This window comes from Panthera leo, chromosome C2, assembly GCF_018350215.1.
Source record: "Panthera leo isolate Ple1 chromosome C2, P.leo_Ple1_pat1.1, whole genome shotgun sequence".
Taxonomy (NCBI): domain Eukaryota; kingdom Metazoa; phylum Chordata; class Mammalia; order Carnivora; family Felidae; genus Panthera; species Panthera leo.
In genome coordinates, this window is record NC_056687.1 from 71,647,210 (window position 1) to 71,669,269 (window position 22,060).

The following is a 22,060-nucleotide window of genomic DNA, read 5'->3' on the forward strand; positions in this document are numbered from 1 at the left end:
ACTGGCTGAGCTAAGGCGACCCTAGCTTTGGTGCAGAGCTGTTGGAGCCTGTGGGGATCGCAAAGCTCTTCGAAGTTTGTCAGCGTTTATTCACCGCGCTACAATTTTAGGGAATTGACGCGGAACCTAAGGTTCATAGAGATCCAAGGATATAAGGCTATTGGGCGGCAGGGCTCTAAAAAAAGGGCATTCTCACTGTGGCCTGTGGGCAAGGCCAGCCTTCATTTCATTATGCAAGTCTTGTGAACGGGTTTTATATTTTTAAATGATCGAAAAAAAAATCAAAAAAATGTTTCGTGACGCGTGAAAACTACACGTGAATTTAACATTTCAGTATCTGTAAAGTTCTGTTGTAACGTAGCTATGCTCGCTTGCACATGTGTGGCCGCTTTTGCACTGTATTGATCGAATTGAGCAGTTGCAACAGAAACCATATGGCCCTTTACAGAAAAAGTTTGCAGTGCCCTGCTCTACTCCATAACTGCCAACTCACAGTTCCCCTAGCCTCACCCACACCATACTCTCCGTGCAAAATTCAGAAAGGAGTAGACATTAAGGTGTATTCCCCACTTACGAGCACCAGTTTCTGGTCCTATTGTAGAAGACTGTAGTATCTTGGCCTCTACCAGCCTTCAAAAACTAAGAAAAGAATTTCCCCCAGTATCCATTCAGGCTTCCTATTGGTTGGATTAACAAATTCCAGAACTTCCTTCTATAAGATGCAAAGGGAGTATTTCTATAAAAGTATACCTTTGCAAGCTCCAGTAGAGACTAATTTTACTATTCCAAGTTTTGGTTTACAATGTGTTTTCTTGATAGTATAGCCTAGATTGGTCTCCCCGAGTCCGGTAAACTCCCCTGAACTTCACCTTCCCAGTCCACCCTTCACAGTGCCCCCAGAATGGCTTTCCTTTGTCACTGCTCTGCTTGAAATCTTTCAGTGGTTCCTTAGGACCATCTCCCCAGCATTTGCTGCAAATAAGACCTTTCATGATTTGGCAGGGTTGCTGAACCTTCCTCCTGGCACTGACCAGCAGACTGGGGTCTGTGCAAGGGCCACAAGGCAGCTCAGTGCTGCCTCAACCATGCCCTCTTTAACTGCCCCTTGATTCAGCAGCGCTAGCCCCATCTTTGGCTGGGGTCATGCATCCACAGACTAGCCTTGCACAGAAATTCAATGTCTCCTAAGGGGCAGAGAGTGTTTTTCTCCTTACTATTTCACCAGCCTTAAGAAATCATACCCCTAGGAGCACCTGAGTGGCTTAGTAAGTTAAGCGTCTGACTTTGGCTTGGGTCATGATCTCACGGTTAGTGGGTTTGAGCCTTGCATCGGGCTCTGTGCTGACACTCAGAGCCTGAAGCCTGCTTCAGATTCTGTGTCTCCCTCTCTCTGCCCCTCCCCGGCTTGGGCTCCGTCTCAATCTCTCTCTCCCAAAATAATAAATAAACATTAATTTTTAAAGACATTTTTTAATGTGTTATTTATTTTTGAGACAGACAGAGACAGAGCATGAGCCGGGGAGGGGCAGAGAGAGAGGGAGACACAGAATCCAAAGCAGGCTCCAGGCTCTGAGCTGTCAGCACAGAGCCTGACTCGGGGCTCAAACTCACGGACCGTGAAATCATGTCCTGAGCTGGAGTCGGACGCTTAACCGACTGAGCCAGCCAGGTGCCCCAACATTATTTTTTTTTAAAAAGAAAGAAATCATACTCCTAGTACACCGACTTTTCCTCCCTTTTTATGATTTCTTCAGCTATATTTCTCTCACCCTACCTACTCCAGTCCAACTAAAAACACAGAAGATTAGGTGTGTAATTTAATTCAATAAACATTTTATTATTCCATCTGTGCTAGGGGCTGGAGATACAAAGGTGAATAAAACCCAGGCCTTGCCCTAAAGGGTGAACAGGAAAGCAATGGGCTAAACTTGTTACTTGTTACTACCTAGAGTGCCAGTTGCTACAACAGAAAGCTGAAGGCCAGCCAACTTATTCCCAAGATGGGCCCACTTTTCTCTGAGCAGGATCGTAAACAAGGCAACATCCTCTTCTTTCCAGGATGATATTCAAGAAGGCATTCACAAAGCAAGGGACCGACAACTTTTCTTCTTAACAAAATGTTAGCACTGTCCTGATGAACAGATTAACATAGGCCCTCCTGCCTAAAACCTGGTTGGAAGCCAAGCCAAGAGCCAGATGCAGCTTTCATTTGAGGAGAAAAACCCAGGGTGAAAGCCCATTCTGAGGGTGAGGTAGTCCTGGGATGGAGGGAGAAGGAAGGGGATGCAGGTGTCCTGTGGAATCCCACAGAGGGCAGCCAACAACCAGGTGTGGAGGGCTATGGAGCCCATGGTAGAATGAATGCAGAACTCCCTCTTCTCCCTTTCCCCTCCCCTCCCCTGTTTTCCTCTCCTTTCCCCTTCCCTCTCCTCCCTGGTGACAGAAGAATTCCTGTATCCTGGAGGCATCTGGTGCTTCAGTGGCTCCTCCCTGACGGGACAGAGCTGGGGCCCAGGGGACTGTGGAGGGGATACAGCAGCCCCTGGACCCACATACTCCCTTCCTGGCTTTGTCCACTCTGTGGCTCCAGAGCCTGGGGTTCTCAAACTCATTCCCTGGACCTGTCCACTTACCTCTTCTCTTGCCAGTACCCATCTTCTTCCCAGAATGCTTCTGCCTGCTTCATCTTGTTCCCTACCCATCAGGCTTTCCCATCCAGATCTCCTTTATCCCACTCCTGACTCTGCTCACCATCTGACACCACCTCCTGACCAAGATCCTGAGGTGGGAGGGAGGGGAGTCCTCTGCTTTCCTCATTCCGCATGAGAAACAGCCATGGCTCTGCAGTTCTCCACACGCTCTATCCTGTGTCTCCCCCCCCCCATGCCTTGGAGTGTGCTGTTTCCTCTGCTAGGGAATCCCTTTCTCCTGTCTTGCCGGGCTATTTCAAGAATCAGCTCAGACACAATGGAAGCCTTCCTTGATCTCTCACAGACCCTCTGCTTGGCGGTTTGCTGTTCCTCTGAGCTCTTTTCGTGTCCTGTTGACCTCTAACAGGGCCCTTACCATATGACATTTAAATTGCTGGGAGATGTGTTTGTTCCCTTAACCTGACCATGAGCTATTCAAGGACAAGGCAGGGTCCAAGGTCAAGGGCCGTGTCTCGGTCATCTTTGGATCCACTGCGTGCACAGCAGAGCCAGCCACACAGTGGACACTCAGTGTATACCACTTATTGAACTGCACTGAACACGAATGAAAAGAACACTGGTGGATTAATCAGCTCAGGCTGCCATAACAAAACACTAAAGATTGAGTGGTTCAAACAACAGACATTTATTTTCTGGAGGCTGGAAGTCCAATATTAAGGTACCAACAAGGTTGGTTTCTATTGAGGCCTCTCTCATTGGCTTGCAGACGGCCACCTTCTGGCTGTGTCCTCACGTGGCCTTTTCTTCTGTGCTTGTGTGGAGAGAGAGATTTGAAATCTCATCCTCCTCTTATAAAAAGATGCCAGTCCTGGGCGCCTCGGTGGCTCAGTCGGTTGAGCATATGACTTCGACTCAGGTCATGATCTCACGGTTCGTCGGTTTGAGCCCCACATCAGGCTCTGTGCTGACCGCTCAGAGCCTGGACCCTGTTTCGGATTCTGTGTCTTCCTCTCTCTGTCCCTCCCCCACTTGCGCTCTGTCTCTCTCCCTCTTTCAAAAATAAATAAGCATTTAGAAAAAAAAAGATGCTAGTCCTACTGGATTAGGGTCCTACCTTTATGGCCTCATTTAACCTTAATTAGCTTCTTAAAGGTTCTATCTACAAATATAGTCACATGTGGGGGTGAGGGCTTCAACCTATGAATTTTGGGGACACACAGTGCAGTGCATAACAACTGGTGAACTTGAATTTAGAAGATAAGAAAGAGCTCAAGTACTAACTTTACCTGAACCCAGGTGAGAGCTTTTAGGCATCAAGTCCGTTATGTTCTAGGAACTTCAACTGCTATATCTGTGACCTGTGACCAATTTTACAGGGTTGTTGAGAGGCTGAAATGAGGCCATGGATGGAAGACATTTTATGAACCATAAGTTCCTACACAATAATAATGACTTGCAGTTTACAATGTGATTCAAAATTCACCAATATCATTCAGCCTATGCTCAAGGAATCATTGTTACAGGCACACCTAAAAAGGAAGTTTGTTTACAATCCATACCCACTTCTTACAGAAGGGATTCAAGACAGTTTCTGAGGAAAACTCTCTCGCATGAAAGGGCATTTACCTATCACTTCTCACAGAGGCTGCAGAAAAGTCCCAAGAAGCTGTTGATGAAATGAATGACCACCAGGAGAATCTGGAGGAGGCTGATGCACAGAAGGGTGGAGAAGAAGGACACGTGCCAGATGACGGCTTTAGAAGGCTCCAGGCAGACAGAGTTCCAGAGTGAACGGTCATACAAATAATTCCTATCCCCAAAAATAAGGAGACCAGGGTTTGAGGAAAAAGAAATAAAAGCCAAATAAGCAACCTCGATAGAAACCTGGTGCCTCCCCCAGCCAAGGTCATAGGACTAGACTTTTGAGGGTAACTATTGTTGCTGCATCTGCAAAATTCTGAGCCTCTTCCCAGAGAAAGGAAATGCTAGAATGTGTGACCAAAAGGAGTTTGTGTGTCTTTCTGTCATCTTTCTCTGCCTCTGTGAAAAGACTCCATCCATTTACCTGTTATGCAAGTCTTTGAATGGGTAACCATATTTCCAAGCTTGCATCTGATTGAAGGATGAGGCATCAAACATGCATAAAGGGCCATCTTTCAGGGCTACACCAGAAGTGATAAAGCAAATCAAGGCTCCTAGAAAAGCCAGGCTACTGGACAGCAGAGCAGTGAGCATCTGTAGAGGGAGAGAAGAAGCCATAAGGTGAGATGGGGTCGTGACCAAGTGGTGGGGTGACGGGGACAAGTCTAACTTCTCTGGTGCTCAGGCTTCCCCCCATCATATCACATGGGGATAATTCTGCCCCTGGCACCTCCTTTAAAGGATAACCAAGGCAAAGGTGACTGATGTGGGGTCAGTGGTAGAGCCAGGAAGTGTGGGGGGTAGGGAGGGAGAGAAAGCACTGAGAAGGGGGAAGCAGTAGCACATGGACCTGGGTCTCCCTGACCCAGCAGGCTCTCCAGAGCTTCTCAGCAGGTTGGCATTAAAAGCTTTTATACTCAGACTGCAACCATTCAGCCTCTGGGTTGAAGGGTTTGATTGTCATCTTTCATATGCCCACTTCTGACTCTTCTAAGGGAAAGCTGTGTTCTCAAAGGTTCCATACTCCCATCCCTGATTCCTCACTTTCTCAAATCAAGCAAGAAAGGAAGCAGGGGAGGAAAGAGGGAAGGAGGGGAGGAAAGAAAGGAGGGAGGGAGACAGAGACAGAGAAAAATGACAGTCAACTCTGAAGTGACTCCAGTGCTGTCACTGCACTTTTCTAGTCTTTGTACCACTCACTTCCCTCCCAAAAGATAACAATGAGTTGGCAGGATTCTAGCTTACTTTTATTTTTTTTTTAATTTTTTTTTTTTAATGTTTATTTTTGAGACAGAGACAGAGCATGAACGGGGGAAGGGCAGAGAGAGGGAGACACAGAATCGGAAACAGGCTCCAGGCCGTCAGCCCAGAGCCCGACGCGGGGCTCGAACTCACAGACCACGAGATCGTGACCTGAGCTGAAGTCAGACGCTTAACCAACTGAGCCACCCAGGCGCCCCTCTAGCTTACTTTTAAATTGGCTTCTTTCTCAGGATACTAGGTCATTTTCTCCCTTGCAAAGAATACATATTTTAAAATTTTAAATAAAAAAAAAAATGTGTATATATATACACATGTATATACATATATATAGCTTTTATACAGAATCATGGAGTCATTTTATGTCAAGCCAGTTTGGAGCTTGGGAGGGGCCAGGGAAAGGCGCATGGTCAGTTTTGACTCTAAGTTAAAGATTCGAGGTGAACTAGTCTGATGGAAGCCTAGGACAGTGGTTCTCAAAATGTGATCCCTGTCCTGGCAGCATCACATCACCTGAAAACTTGTTAGAAATGCACAATTTCCCGCTTCACCCCACCTCTGAATCAGAAAATATGGGGGTGAGGCCCAACAATCTTTTTTTTTTAATTTTTTTAATGTTTACTTATTTTTGAGACAGAGAGAGACAGAGCATGAACGGGGGAGAGCAAGAGAGAGGGAGACACAGAATCTGAAACAGGCTCCAGGCTCTGAGCTATGAGCACGGAGCCCAACATGGGGCTCGAACTCACAAACCGTGAGATTATGACCTGAGCTGAAGTCGGATGCTTAACTGAGGCACCCAGGTGCCCCCCTGGTTTTGGTTTTAACAAACCCTTCAGGGATTCTGATGCAGGCTTAAGTCTGAGAACTACCCACTCGCCTAGGGGAAAACCAGGAGAGACTGAGAACAGATTGTGAATGAAATGCGTGGGTGTTGATATTTAATTCTTTAGCATATAATTCTGAATCAGAGGAATTCCCAGTACATGGGCTGCAGATAGCAAAGCAGGCTGTAGAGTTACTGCAAGGAGGCCACAAGTTCATGTGTCTGAGACTGAATAAGCAATATATCTTATACTATGTATGTACTGAGATTTTTCAGAAATGCCACTGTAATTAATAAGTGCAGATTTATTCTGGGCCTCAGTTTCATTACCTGTAAAATGGAGGGGTTAGACTAGAATCTAGTCATTAGATGATTTCTGGAAATTTTTCCAACTCTAAGAAAAGTTACACAAAATAGCCAGGAAATTTTCTATCAAAGACACATGATTGCAGTGCACTTAAATCGTGTCCATATTGTTCAATAGGCTAAAAATAATAGTAACAGTTCCTACATGTTTATAGACATTTCTGGCTCATTAAACACCTACTCTGTTGACTTGATCCTGTTCACTCCCATTTTACAGAGGAGGACCTGAGGCTCAGAAAGGTTAAGGAAGTTGCCCGATAGCTTAGGATTATTAAGGGATACAGTAAGCACCTGACTTCAAGCCCCAAGACTGACATTGTCTCTTTACCATTCTGTCTGTAGAGTGACAGAATGTAGGGATATTCTAGGTGTTAGAAGAGTAGAATCTGGTGCTTACACTTTGACAGGGCCCACTTTCACTGAAGCAGCCATATCTCCAGCCCGTCAAGGAGATGAGGGTAGCTGCAATGAGTACCTGGGAGAGGAGAGAAGAAAGGTAAAAAGAGATTGGGTAATTGACATTTCTAGCTGCCACCTGTGGCTGTTGAAATAGATTGGCTGGGCACCTCACATGGACTTGATTATCCTATCTTTCCCAGAGGGTTTGGCTTTGACTATCAGGACCCAGTTGGGTGACTAGCCTGATCTGCCTCTCTGGCCGGCAACGTTTACCCCTGGCCTGCTAGTCCCGAGCCAAAGTTCAGCCACAAGACTTGACAAGTCTTCCTAGAGTCTCCTATTCCTCGGAACTGATATACAACTGAGACCAGCTTGCTAGGTCAAGCATTCTTTTTTTTTTTCTTTAAGATTTTATTTATTTATTTTTTTTAATTTTTTTTTCAACATTTTTTATTTATTTTTGGGACAGAGAGAGACAGAGCATGAACGGGGGAGGGGCAGAGAGAGAGGGAGACACAGAATCGGAAACAGGCTCCAGGCTCCGAGCCATCAGCCCAGAGCCTGACTCGGGGCTCGAACTCACGGACCGCGAGATCGTGACCTGGCTGAAGTCGGACGCTTAACCGACTGCGCCACCCAGGCGCCCCATTTAAGATTTTATTTTTGAGTAAATCACCCAACATGGGTCTCAAACTCACCCTGAGATCAAGATGGCACATGCTGTACCCGTTGAGACAGCCAGGCGCCCCCAAGATCAAGCATTCTTGCAAGGAACCAAAACATGACTCCCCTACCACCTCCCTGTTCCACCCCGAGGGGTGTCTGGCAAAGTCACACCTGGGGAACTCAGAACACTTACCATGAGGCCTCCTCCCCAGAGCCCAGAGCCCAGCATGGCTTGCCTGCCAATGAGGCCTCTCAGCAGGTAGCTCACATCCCAGTTGGGAAAGAGGAGCACTGTATTGGCTCCAGCAGCAAACAGGGCAGTGGTCCCGAGGCTCAGCCCCAGGATGCGGGAGCAGGTCCGTGAGCATGCCATCACACCAGGAGAGGACAGCATCCTGGAACCAATGGACGGAGGGTCATGGTGGCTCTGCTGCTGGGAGCATCAGGAAGGAGAACACTCATAGCAAGGGTGGGGTGGGGGAGACAGACTACAGATACTATGACCTCCCGGGGCACAGATCAAGAAGAGCCAAGAAACCTGCTTTGAAACGCTGCCTTTTATAAATATGCCCCAATGGGTAGGATTTAATTGCTCCATTTTCTGCCAACCCCCACTCACATGCACACACTCCTCGTCCCCTCATGTTTTCCTGTACCTCTGTTACAGCTAGTGATTATTTCTATTTGGTACAGAAAAAAATGTTTAAAGATGTCACCCTCTCTCTTTAAAAAATGCCATTTTAAAGATGTCTACTCTTACCACTTCCATTCATTATTGTGCAGGAAGTGCTATCCAGTGCAATAAGAAAATAAAAAGAAGCAAAAGCCATACGGATAGGAAAGAAAAAAGTAAGGTAACATGATTATCTATGTAGAAAATCCAAAAGAATCGGGGAGCCTGGGTGGCTCAGTCAGTTGGGCATCCGACTTCGGCTCGGGTCATGATCTCATCGTCTGTGGGTTCGAGCCCTGCATCTCCGCATCAGACTCTGTGCTGACAGCTCGGAGCCTGGAGCCTGCTTCGGATTCTGTGTCTCCTCTCTCTCTCTCTGCCCCTCCCCCGTTCAAGCTCTGTCTCTGTCTCTCTCAAAAATAAATAAATATTTAAAAAAATAAAAAAATAAAAAAAAAGAAAATCCAAAAGAATCTATCAAAAAGTTACTAGAACTAGTAAGTGAGTTTAGCAAGTCACAGGATAAGAACTTAATACACAGGGGTGCCTGGGTGGCTCAGTCTGTTAACCATCTGACTTTGGCTCAGGTCATGATCTCATGGTTTGTGAGTTCGAGCCCCCATCAGGCTCTCTGCTGTCACCAAAGAGCCTGCTATGGAACCTCTGTCCCACTCTCTTCTGCCCCTCTCCCACTTGCACGGGCTGTCTCAAAAATAAACAAACATTAAAAAAATTTTTTTAATTGAAAAAATGAATATACAAAGATTTTGTTGTATTTCTATACACAAGCATTGACAAATTGAAAAAATTAAACAGTATCATTTAAATAGCATAAAATAGGGGCGCCTGGGTGGCTCAGTCGGTTAAGCATCCAACTTCAGCTCAGGTCATGATCTCACGGTCCGTGAGTTCGAGCCCCGCGTCGGGCTCTGGGCTGATGGCTCAGAGCCTGGAGCCTGCTTCCCATTCTGTGTCTCCCTCTCTCTCTGCCCCTCCCCCATTCATGCTCTGTCTCTCTCTGTCTCAAAAATAAATAAACGTTAAAAAAAAAATTAAAAAAATAAATAAATAAATAGCATAAAATAGGGGCACCTGGGGGCTCAGTCAGTTAAGCATCCAACTCGTGATTTTGGCTCAAGTCATGATCTCACGGTTTGTGAGTTCAAGCTCCACATCAGGCTCCATGCTGATAGTGCAGAGCCTGCTTGGGATTCTCTCTCTCCCTCTCTCTCTCTGCCCCTCCCTCCCTCACTCTCTCTGTCTCCTGTCTCTCTCTCAAAAATAAATAAATAACTTTAAAAGATTAAAAATAAATAATGGCATAACATAGAAAATACTTATGGATAAATTCAACAAAAGATGTGCAAGACCTGTGCACTAAAAAGAACAAAAGATTCCTGAGAAAAATTAAAGACCTAAATAAATGGAGAGATATACAACATCCATGGGTCAAAAGACTTACTCTCATTAACATGTCAATTATCTCTAAATTGATGTTTAGTAGAGGCATTTGGGTGGCTCAATCTGTTAAGCATTTGACTTCAGCTCATAATCTCGCAGTTCTTGGGGCTCTGTGCTGACAGCTCAGAGCCCGGAGCCTGCCTTGGATTCTGTGTCTCCGTCTCTCTCTGCTCCTCCCCTGCTCTCTCTCTCTCTCTCTCTTTCTCTCTCTCTGTCTTTGAAAAATAATGGATTTTTTAAATAAACATTAAAAAATTAAAAAAAAATTGATGTGTATATTCAATGCAATCTCAGCTAAAATTCTAGCAACATTTTGTTGTAGAAATTAACGAACTGAATCTAAATGTAGATAGAAATGCCAAGGTCCTAGATTAGCCAAAATAATTTTGAAAAAGAACAAAGTTGGAGGACTTACACCATGTGATTTCAAGACATTATAAAGTTACAGTAAAGGTACAGAAAGTAAAGTGCTGGTGCATAAAGACATACAGACCACGAGAACAGACTAGAGAATTCAGAAATAGACATACACAGATATGAGCAAATGATTTTTGAAAACGATATTATTTCAGTGGGAAAACGATAGTCTCAAACAGTGCTGTGACAATCTATGTGCAAAACAATATACATATTATATTATATCATATATATATGATATACATATATATATATACCATGACTATTACTGCAAACCATATTTAATAATTAGTTAGAAATGAACCATAGGCTTAAACTTACAAAAATTTTAGAAGAAAACAAAGGAGAAAACATTGGGACTTAAGTTAGAAAAAGATTTATTAGATAAAACACAAAAAGTACAACCCATAAAAATGAGAAGTTAAACTACTGCAAAATTAATTTGTTCTACAAAAGACACCATGAAGAAAATAAAGAAGCAAACCACGGACTGGCAGAAAATATTCACAACATAAATTTTGTAAATGTGTATGTGAATACGAGTGCATACACATCTGATAACACACTGTAACTAGATTATATGAAGAACTCTTACATCTCTATAATAATAAGACAGGTTGATTTAGAAAATGGTGAAAGGATTTAAACAGATATTTCATTCCATCTCACAGAAGAAGATATATGGATGATAGCTAAGAACAAGAAAAGATGCTGAACATCATTAACATAAGGAAACACAAATTAAAACTAAAATAAGATCCTATTGCAGACCCAGCAGAATTGTTGCAGTTAAAAGGTTGGACTACACCAAGTATTGGGGGGGATGTGGAGCAACCAGAACATTCATATGTAGCTGGTGAGAATGCAAATGGTACAAACCACTTTGTATTTTATTTTGTTTGTTTTTAAGCCTACTTATTTATATGAGAGAGAGAGAGAGAGAAAGAGAGAGAGAGAGAGAAAACACACAAGTGGGGGAGGGGCAGAGATAGAGGGAGACAGAGTACCACACAGGTTCCACACTGTCAGCATAGAGCCCGATGCAGGGCTCAAACTCAGAACCAAGAGATCATGACCTGAGCCAAAATCAAGAGTCAGTCACTTAACTGACTCAGCCACCCAGTGCCTTCCCCCCCCCCCCCGCACCCCCCCACCAGACCACTTTGTAAATTAGCTTGACAGTTTCTTATAAAGTTAAACATTTAACTTACCAAATGATCAAGTAATTCCACTTCTACATGTTTATCCAAGAGAAATGAAAGTACACATTCACACAAAGATTAGGACTTGAATGTCCATAGCAGCTTTATTCATAACAACTACAAGTTAGAAAAATGGGAACAACTTAAGTGTCCACCAACAGATGAATGGATAAACAAAATGTGGCATGTGCATACAATGGAATATTATACAGCCATGAAAAGGAAAGAAGTTCTGAAGCATGCTACAACATGGATGAAACTTGAAAACATTATGCTAAATGAAATAAGCCAGACACTGAAGGATAAATATTGTATTATTTCACTTACATGAAATATCCAGAGTAGGCAAATTCAGAGAGACAGAAGTAGATTAGGGGCTACCAGAGACTGAGGGTGGAGGAATGCGGAGTTATTGTTTAATGGTTACAGAGTTTCTGTTTGGGGTGATGAAAGAATTTTAGAAATAGATAGAGGTAATGGTTACACAATATTTTGAATGCAATAGATGCCACTGCATTGTGCACTTTAAAAATGTTTAAAGTAATAAATGTTATGATATATACATGTTACCATAATAAAAAAAAATTAACTGAAAATGAGAAATAACTCAAATGTTCATCAATAGGTGAATAAATAAATTGTGGTATATCCATGCAACTGAGTACCTCTACCAGGCAATAAAATACAAGGTTATTGTTTTTTAATTATGTAACAATGAACTTGAATATTACATGTCTCAACTAGATCAGGTGAAAAATGCCACCTCGGCACCTTTACTTATAGCCATTTCTCCTTTTTACATTTTCACTGATACATGCGCTTCTTGTTGTTTTTCTAAATGTGAATTAGAATAAGGCTGGTGAGATTTGGTAGACTCCTGTCAATACGGATCTGAAAAATATCAGTGCTTTGACATTCCGAAGAAGTTGCCTGTTGCTGCTTTGCAATTTAGCTGAGTCCATCTCACCGTGAGGCTCTTGACACTCCCCTCCTAACACATTACTCTGCACATAATCAGAAAATATGTGTGAATCAGAGACCCGCTTCTCTCTTTTACACACATACATACACATACATACATAATAAAATATCTCAGAGTTAAAAACATTAAACACAATGTATATACTTATAAGTTCTATGGAAAAACTAAGCAACATCCATATAAATACAACCAGCTTACAAAACAGGTCGCTACCACTAATATTATTGAAACCCTATGTGTGCCTATCGATCCTACACTTTTTCTAGATTCCTTCCTAGGAAAGACTATCCTACATTTTTTATCATACCTTTTTTTAAAAAAAAAATTTTTTTAAGTTTATTTTGAAAGAGAGAGAGCACACACGCAGGGTAGGGGCAGAGAGAGAGAGGGGAGAGAGAATCCCAAGCAGGCTCTGCACTGTCAGCACAGAGCCCAGCGTAGGGCTTGAACTCACAAACCATGAGATCGTGACCTGAGCCAAAACCAAGAGTCAGGCACTTAACCGACTGAGCGACCCAGGCACCCCTATCGTACCTTTTCAAAAACAGCTTTGTGAAGTGCCTGGGTCACTCAGTCGGTTAAGCATTTGGACTTTGGCTCAGGTCATGATCTCACGGTTCGTGGGTTCAAGCCCAGCTCTGCACTGACAGCCTGGAGCCTGCTTTGGATTCTGTGTCTCCCTCTCTCTCCGCCCCTCTCCCACTTGTACTCTCTCTCTCAAAAATAAACATTAAAAGAAAAAAGCAGTTTTACAACTTACAAAGTCAGTTCTTAAAAACAAAAACTTGATTGGCCCAGCATTTTGTATTTGTCCGGCTGCAGCTCATGGTAAAGAGTTTGGTGCCAGACACAACGCTGAGCAGGACTTTGCGTTGGGGGTTATGTTCCTGTGCCCTTCCCATCATTCCCCAACCCCTGCAGCCCCTAGGGACCTTTGCTTCCCCTAATCTCGTAGCCCAAGCTTGCCTCCTGCAACTCTTCCCAAGGGAGAACTTCCAGCTGCAGGGGCTAGTGTTTAGGGTGGAGAGTTGTCTCATTGTGTGCCCTTGCCCCAGGGTATTTGCTCCTGAAGCCATTTTTCTCACAGTGGATAAAAGAACTTGCCCCTGGATGAAAGTAAGTTCAGACCTCCAGGGAGAGGGAGTTGGAGGTAGGATATAGGAGAACAGTGACCCTTAGCCCAGGGATGGGAGGAAGCTGGAGGGAAGGGTGGGGACCAGGGATCAGGAGGGATGCTGTGGTTTCTTCCCACTGCCCTCTCCCAGCGGGCCCACTGCAGGAGGCCTTTAGGGTGATGAGCTGGCCCTGCTGTCGGGAGACAGGGCACCTGTAGGAAAACAGTTCTCCCCACAGTCTGCCCACCAACCTTCAGGATGTAAGTGCGTGTCTGGGCAGCCTCCCTCCCAGACTGTTCGGTCATTGAGTGCAGGGCTCTCAGTGCATCTCCGTGTCGTCTCGAATTAACTCCTCAGGGGTGTTAGCAAGTAACTTTAACCCGCACGCCCTCCCAGAGGACTGACATCTTGTCAAGGGCCCAAGTAAGGACCAGTGTGTGGTTGGACTTTCAAGCATGCGCTGTAGACCACGGGCTGGGAGGAGCTTTTGTTCAGGAATTCGTTGGGCCACCTTTGAATCCACCTGTGACTAAGGCCTGTCTAGACTTAGATAACCACCCCCCTCCCGCCCGGACGATCCCTTCTGTGGAAATATTTCTATCAGGAAAGAGGTTTATAAAGGAAACTAAAAAAATATAAACACGCAGAGGGAAAATTAAGAAGTTGAGCACAGCCTTTGGGATGAGTGGAATTCAGAGAATCCTGGCCGTCCACTAATCTAAAAAAGCATTTGCTGGGCTGCCTCAACTAATTCAGATTAGTTTGAATTTCACTCCTTCTCCCTGACTCTGTTCCCCAAGAAATCACAACATTCTGAGAAACATTTCCACAACTCTGAGCCAGAAATTAGCAAAGAGTTTGGCCAATTTGATCTCTGAAGAGAGAAGCAGGTTCATAAGGTGAAACCTTAAAACCAGGCTTTCAGGCAGGCCCTGTTTTATTTTTATTTATTTATTTATTTATTTATTTATTTTTTAACGTTTATTTATTTTTGAGACAGAGAGACACAGAGCATGAACGGGGGAGGGTCAGAGAGAGGGAGACACAGAATCTGAAACAGGCTCCGGGCTCTGAGCCGTCAGCCCAGAGCCCGACGCGGGGCTCGAACTCACGGACCACGAGATCATGACCTGAGCTGAAGTCGGACGCTTAACTGACTGAGCCACCCAGGCACCCCAGGCAGGCCCTGTTTTAACCTGTGATCCTGACTGGGTAAACAAATCACTGGCCAGATGTCTAGGCAACAACAGAAGTGATCCGCTAAGTCATATGAAGGAAAAGACTGCATATTCTCTGTGTGTCTATCTACCTCACTCATCACCCCGACAGCCTTTTCTTTCATTCCTTCAGCAGTCAATATTTATTAAGTGTAAGTGACTGCTTTCTGGCAGTCACGATGCTAGGAGCTGGAGATACCATGGCGAATCAGAGACGGTCTCTTCTCTTGAGGAGCTTAAAGCCGAATGGGGACAATGACAGGGCAATAAACAGGTGCTGAGCAGAGGCGTCCAACCAAAGGTGTAATGGAAGCACACCAGGGACCGCCTAATCTTGTCCTGCAGAAGTGAGGTAACACCTACTGGAGGAAGTGCTGACCAAGCTAAGACTTCACAGACAACGAGGTATTAGGCAGGCAAAGTTGGCAAGGAAAAGTATTCTAAGCATGTGGAGAAGCCCAAAGTTGACAAACCGAGGCAAAGAGAAGTGACGTGAATTGCCTGAAGCCACACAGCTGCTCTGTGGCACAGCCAGGTCTCATTCGAGTTGGAAGTTTGTGCCCTTAACTGTTAGGCCATACTGTTCCCTGCCTATCTCCTCACTGAGCCCTTTCATCTCTGCTTACCTGCATCCAGTGGCAAGAATCAGGATGGGAGACAAAGAAGCTGGAGAAGGGCTCTGTCTTCAACGTAGGCCTGTGCTCCCACAGCCCTGGCTGGGACTGCGACTCCTGCAGGGCAGGCCAGAAGCTCCCGTTTCAGAACCCTCCAAGAGGGCAGGGTGGCTCTGTATATATGGAGAGGTCACCCAGGCAAGCGAGCCTGTGAGTGTGCATGCGCCCCCACACCACTGCCCACAGGCCTCCATTGAAGGAGTTTTCTCTTCTTGGTGAGCCCTCTCCTGATGACCCACCCTCTGCTCATTCTCATGTGACCTTAAGGAAGGAACCAGGAGCCATGGCCTCGTGAGCTAAAGTGTCTCAATGAGTCAGACAAGAACCCGTGAGAAATACCTTATCCTCCCGTCTTGCTCAAGCAGCAATACTTTTTCACATACTAGCAGCCCGTATCTTTCACTCATTGCAGAATTGGGGCTCTTTGGAAAACCAGCACTGGACAGAGCAGCCACCATGTTTTCCTTATCACCCTCCTTACTTTGCTGACTGGATACGTTGCATGGTTCCTTTACTACCCTCCTAACTTTCTTGTTCAAGCCCCAGGCCACCATCATCTTGTAGCAGTCACAAGAGAGTGCTGAGCATTTTGTGGTGCTCTCTGCATGGGAGATCTCTCACCCCCTTCTGACAATCTCCTATTCAAGATTCAGTTCAATCATCCCCCGGAATTCTTCCCCGATTTCTTCGCTCAGAGTTAGGCACTTCTTTCTCTATGTTCTCACTGTACTTTATTATTTTTTAAACTGAGGTATTCTATACACACAATAAAATATGCCACACTTTTATTTTTTAAAAGATCTTTTTAAAATAATCTCTACACCCAATCTGGGGGCTCAGACTTACACCCCCAAGATCAAGAGTTACATGTTCCACCAACTGAGCCGGCCAGGCACTCCCACAAATCTCAATTATAAAACTTAATGAATTTGTATATGTGTACCCAGGGTAACTGGGTCATTACAAATCAAGATATGGGACATCGCCAAAATCTCCAGAAGATTCTAGTATGTCCCCTCTCTTCATTATCCCTATCCCCAGTGTATTTATTTTGGCTTTTATCACCAATTAGCTTTTGGCTATCTTTGAATTTCATATAAATGGAATCATATAGTGTGCACTTTTTTGTGTCTGGTTTTCTTCACACAATATTGTATATATAAGATTCATCTTTCATATAATTCATTCTTTTTTATTATTCCATTATATGGAATTATATTACAATTTATTCTACTTGTTGATGGACATTTAAATTATTTCCAACTTTTACCTATTATAGATAATGCCACTACAAATATTCTTATACATGTCTTTTGGAAAACCTATGCACTAATTTTTCTAGGGAATATACCTAGGAGTGGGATTGCTGGGTCATAGGGTAGGTGGATATTTAATTCTAGTAAATGATATTGTTAGTAGCCCAAAGTGGTCCTGCCAGTTTACACCTCCCAGCAACAGTGTGTGAGTTCCAGTTACTTCCCATTCTCACCAACATTTTTAATTTTAGGCATTCCAGTGGTTTAGTAGTTTCTCATTGTGGTTTTAATTTGAATTTTCTTGATGAGTAAGCACTTTTTATACACTTACCCGGCCATTTGGAATTCCTTTTTTGAGAAGTGCCTGCTCAAGTCATTTGCTCAGTTTTTATTGGTTCTTTCTTACTGATCTGTGGGAGTTCTTTATAACTCCAGACATGACACCTTTGTCAGATGTATGTATTATGAATGTTTCCTCTCGTCTGTGCTTTGCTTTTCTGCTAATGATGATACCTTTTGATGAAGAGAAGTTCTTGATTTTAATTAAGTCCCATTTATCAGTCTTTTCCTTTACGGTCACTGCTTTTTGTTGCCCACTTCCAACAGCATTTGATTTACCTGTGCTGTTTTTATGCCTCTTCTCCCACAACTGTGAGATCCCTGAGGGCAGAGGCTGTATCTTACTCTGTTCTGTATACCCAGAACCTACCATAGAGCCTAGAACTTGGTAGGAGTTCAGGAATCACTTGGTTAATGAATTAGTTCACCCACCAGACCAAGTAACATGCATAGTCTCTGTGCACAGATTTTACTTCTAATGATGAAAACAAATAATCCTGAGAAAACCGTTGATGCATGTATATGAGAAGGGATAATTATAACAGACTATTACATTTTTTTAAAACTACATACGAGCTGCTTTCTATGTATGCAGATGTACATGTGCCTGAAGACAAGCTGGTAAATAACTATTGAAAAGTTCATTAAATAGAACCAGTTTTCATTTTCACTGCAAAAGGGAACCATTTAGAACCTAAATGAATTCTTGTGTCTTTCCAGAGAACTGAATTTTGATAAAAGATACTAGGCTGAGTATTCACAAAGCTTTATAGTAAGAAGAAACATTTATTCACCTTATACAACACATGTACAAACTATCTCATTAGATCTTTACAACAGACTTACAGCAAGTAAAATACATGTTAGGTTAGCTTTATTATGCAGATGAAGAGATTCTAGAACAGAGGAATTTGACTTGCTCAGAGTTAACAGTGAATGAGATTGGGGAAATGATCCTGTTATCTGAGTGTACGCTCTACACAATTCCACACATTCATGCTTGAGCTTTTTTTTTTTTTTTTTTTTTTTTTTTTTGCCCCCAACCCAGATTCCAACCATCTTAAAGTATTTCTTCTTAGAGGCGGTACTGTGGTGCTTGGGCACCTAAGGGACCTGGGTCTCAATTCCTGTCACAAATACCTATTAGCTATGTGAACTTGAGTGGTTTACAGAGCCCCAGTAATAATCTGGGCCTCAGTTTTTCATTTATGAAACGATGCCTACCTTGTAAGTTTATTTTGAACATTAAATAAAATGTGAGATGCCTAGAATGAGTTAGTCCCCTCCCGCTGTTCTTGGATCTCAGCTTAGCAAAAGGATTTTATATGCATTAGCTGTTAGAAATCTGTTACTTGAGCCATTAGAGTGATCTGATGGCTAACTGCCAGATCTCGCTCAGATTTTTAGAAGGGGTCTCTGTTCCCAACTCAATGGCTTATCTAACAGCTGACACTCTCATATGGGTATCATTAAAATGGTGCTTGTGGAGCAAAGGGAAGTGATGGAATTTGGCTTTAACCCCTGAAAGAAAGTACCAGACTTCTTTGGGGCTTATGATAGCAGCTGTAGGTTTTTGTTCCTTAGGGTAAATGTGTCACATTTCAATGATCAGTCTTACCGATAAGATACTTCTTTTAGAAACAGCATACTTGCAACAGTTTTACTTAGTAAGGCCAGCTTTAGTTCAAATTCTTCACGTCCCTGTAGGAAGCCTCTATGGTAACGGAGGCCTGGACACGGCCACAAAAGAACTACAGCGTTACCTTTTTACCGATGTGTTAATAATCTTAGAATTTGGCTCCACTGGAGACACATCTACTAGTTACCACTTTGGTGGTGACATTTCTAGGGAGAAGCAGATGGGAGTCTAGGAAAGGCACACATTAAGAACGGGGCTTGGGTGGGAAAATAATTTGCCTAATGCCATAAACCAAGACTGAAAGGCTTAGGAGAACAGGAGAGACAGATGTTCCATTCTGAGGGATACTGGGGGGTCTGGAGGTGGGGTCTGAGCAAGGAATAGAGGAAGCTGAGAGCATGGAATTCACTGGCAGAGGGAAGGGGAAAAGATGACGACCATCAGGCCAGTCTTCCCCAAATAAAAGTGACAGACTGTCAGCTTCCTTGTGGGTGGGCTCCGACCTCAACTGACAGCTGACTAAACAGGAGAGCACATTCCCTTAATTGGAGGGAGAAAAAAAAGGAAGATAGATGTTGAAAGAATTGCCATTCATACCAGTCCACTGAAGAGGAAGTATTGTTTTTCTTTTTATTTCATTAGTATACAAATATTACAAACGTCAACCCACTCCAATTAGGCTTCTGTTTCCAACACCACACTGAGGTTGTTCTTGGTCTCCTCAGTGACTTTTTGCATCTAATAAACACTTCCCTGTCCTTTTTACTTGAGCCTGAGACAGAATTAGACTAGGTGGCCTCTAGAGCCTTTTTGAAATTCTCGCTCTTCACTCCCTTGACACCTCACTCTGGTGTTTCTCTTCTCTCATTGGCTGCATCCCCTCGACTGGGCCTCTTTCTGTTGGGTGATCTCCAGACCTGGATTCTGGACCCTCTGCTTCAACTTTGTCCCTAGGTGACCTCACTCTTTCTCATGGGACTAATAAACTCTGTAATGCTGATGGTTTTTCAGATCTCTAATTCCAGTCCACCTCTCCTCCAAGCTTCGCGTTCACATGTCCAACTTCCTGTACTACACCTACCCTTGGAAGTATCACAGTGAACACGTCCAAAATGATCTCTCCCCCGACCAAACCTGCCTGATCACATCTTCCTGCCTCAGTACCGACACCGCTACCTACTCCCTGCCGGAAACTCATGATTGATTTCGCTTTCCTTCGTTCCTCCACATCTGATCCGACAGTAAGTCTTTCCATGTCTACTTTGATGATGCATCTCTAATCTATACACTACTTCCCAGTTCCACTCTCACTCTTTGGTCCAGGAGACCTCTGTTTTGCTGTTTGATCACTGCGACAGTCTCTGTTCTTGCGCTCTTCCAACTCACTGTCCACATGATAATGTCTTCTCATTACACCTGGAACATGATCTGGGCTCCTTACCAGGGCCTACTAAGGCCTTATATGACCTGGCTCCTGCGCGTTTTAGGCCACTCCCTTTGCTCACTACATACCAGACCCATTTGCCTTCTCTCGATACCTCAAGTACATCCTGTTCCCCAGCTCTTGCAGTTGTTGTTCTGCTTGGAGGTTCCCCTCCTACTCTTGGCATGGCCACCTTCGCCGCATCCTTCAGGTGCCAGCCTAAATGTTAACTCTCCAACATCTTATTTAAAGCAGAATTCTCTATCTGCTTTTCTATTTTTTTCACAGTATTTGAATCAAACCTTTGTCTTTAAATTTGTGTATTGTCTGTATTCATTGAAAATACGTTCCTTGAGGACAGGGCTGTGCTTGTTGTGCTCATCCCCATACTTCTATTATTTGGCACATAGTGAGGTCAGTTAAGAATAAGTATCCTGTGGCTGGAGGAATGGGAGACACCCCCTCTCAGTCCAATTTACTATTTAGGTCCAACCCTTGGCTGACCCATGTGGCCAGGGAGACCTAGTCTTGGAAGAAGATGGCAAGTCCCATCAGGATAGGTTGCTGAAGTGTGGGGATGAGGAATAGTTCCTTAAGAGCAAGAGGCAGGGGCACCTGGGTGGCTCAGTTGGTTAAGCGACTAACTTCAGCTCAGGTCATGATCTTGCAGTTGGTGAGTTCGAGCCCCGCGTCAGGCTCTGTGCTGCCAGCTCAGAGCCTGGAGCCTACTTCAGATTCTGTGCCTCCCTCTCTCTCTGCCCTTCCCCTGCTCATGCTCTATGTCTGTCTGTCAATAATAAATGTTAAAGAAAAAAAAAAAAAAAAGAGCAAGAGGCATTGCACAAACTGGTTTCTGGGGTTACCATGAGCTAGGCAGTGACCTCAATTTCTATGATATAATACAATCATATCTCCTGGCTTTTCTCCCATTAATTTAGTAATTCTGTTTTTCCTTTACTTGTTTAAACTGAGTCCTTAATCACTATTCCTGGTCTGAAAGATTACATGCTTGAATTGCCCAAATATCGAGTTATAGGATCCTACTTTCCTAAAAGGCCAGCTCACCCAAAGATTTCATGACAATTTCACTAACATTTATACAGCACTTACCATAAAGTTTCGACATACTATTAAAAGAGAAGCTAGCAAACATTATCCTTGACAATGCGACTATGAACTAACCTCTGTCAATAAATACTTCAGGATCCTAAACATGAGCATATGAGGGCAAGCTTTTGAATCCTGAATGATATTAATTAAAAGTAATATCTAGAGAGAGTCTTCTCTCACAAAAACAGTAACAAAAAACTAATACTGAAAAGTTTTTGATTTTATTTCCAAGATCAAATATTACAACAGGACATTTACATGTATTTATAAAAAAATGCAGCAGTTGAATTTATAGATCAGAGGTTTCCTTGAGTTTGGTCCCTCTCTCAGCACAGTGAGCTGATGTCTTCAAAAGACTGATCGTCCCACTCCCCTCCCGCCCCCACCCCAAATGTCCCACCCCACCCGCCCCGTTCAAGTTGCAGTACCAATATAAAGCAACTGGGTACAACACAGCAATATTCACAATTTGGTACAGCCAAAACCAGAGGATCACCAACTGAAAGACCCCCATTTTGGAAATTATTTACCTATAGACTATGTGTATCTATAGATACATCACACCCAGTTATCTAAGATTTCCCTGGTTTTAGAGCAAGTGGAAGTTCCATGGAGTCTTAGCCAGCAGTCACAGCTCTGCTTTATCTAATGGCATGGTTTTTTCCTCCTCCAAGTTTAGATTTGCTATCGCCTCCATGTGTCTTCAAATTTAAGGCTTTCCCTAGCACCTTAATTATCACTTG

At 43.7% G+C, this 22,060-nt stretch overlaps 1 protein-coding gene across 3 annotated transcripts; it reads right to left on the reverse strand.

The window, feature by feature from the left end:
• Positions 1–4,273: 4,273 nt before the first annotated feature.
• TM4SF19 (transmembrane 4 L six family member 19) lies at positions 4,274–8,297 on the reverse strand. 3 transcript variants are annotated; one of them, XM_042903164.1, is made up of 4 exons: positions 8,003–8,297; positions 7,142–7,219; positions 4,721–4,886; positions 4,274–4,461 (listed from the first exon to the last, which is right to left on the reverse strand). In XM_042903164.1, exons 1-4 carry the CDS (start codon positions 8,201–8,203, stop codon positions 4,274–4,276), a joined length of 633 nt encoding a protein of 210 aa, XP_042759098.1. In that variant the 5' UTR covers positions 8,204–8,297. The 3 variants fall into 3 exon arrangements, with proteins under 3 accessions (XP_042759098.1, XP_042759097.1, XP_042759099.1); XM_042903163.1 differs by having other exon boundaries at positions 4,281–4,461; positions 4,717–4,886; XM_042903165.1 differs by lacking the exon at positions 7,142–7,219 and having other exon boundaries at positions 4,281–4,461; positions 4,717–4,886.
• Positions 8,298–22,060: the final 13,763 nt, after the last annotated feature.

What these genes read in the sequence shown, in the direction of transcription:
- TM4SF19 (XM_042903164.1), bottom strand. Translation starts at nt 8,203, where the DNA reads ATGCTGTCCTCTCCTGGTGTGATGGCATGCTCACGGACCTGCTCCCGC. An exon ending in AAAGTGGGCCCTGTCAAAGT is followed by an intron (nt 4,887 to 7,141) that starts GTAAGCACCAGA and finishes CTCCCTCTACAG; the next exon opens with ATGCTCACTGCTCTGCTGTC. An exon ending in CCCATTCAAAGACTTGCATA is followed by an intron (nt 4,462 to 4,720) that starts ACAGGTAAATGG and finishes TTTTGGGGATAG; the next exon opens with GAATTATTTGTATGACCGTT.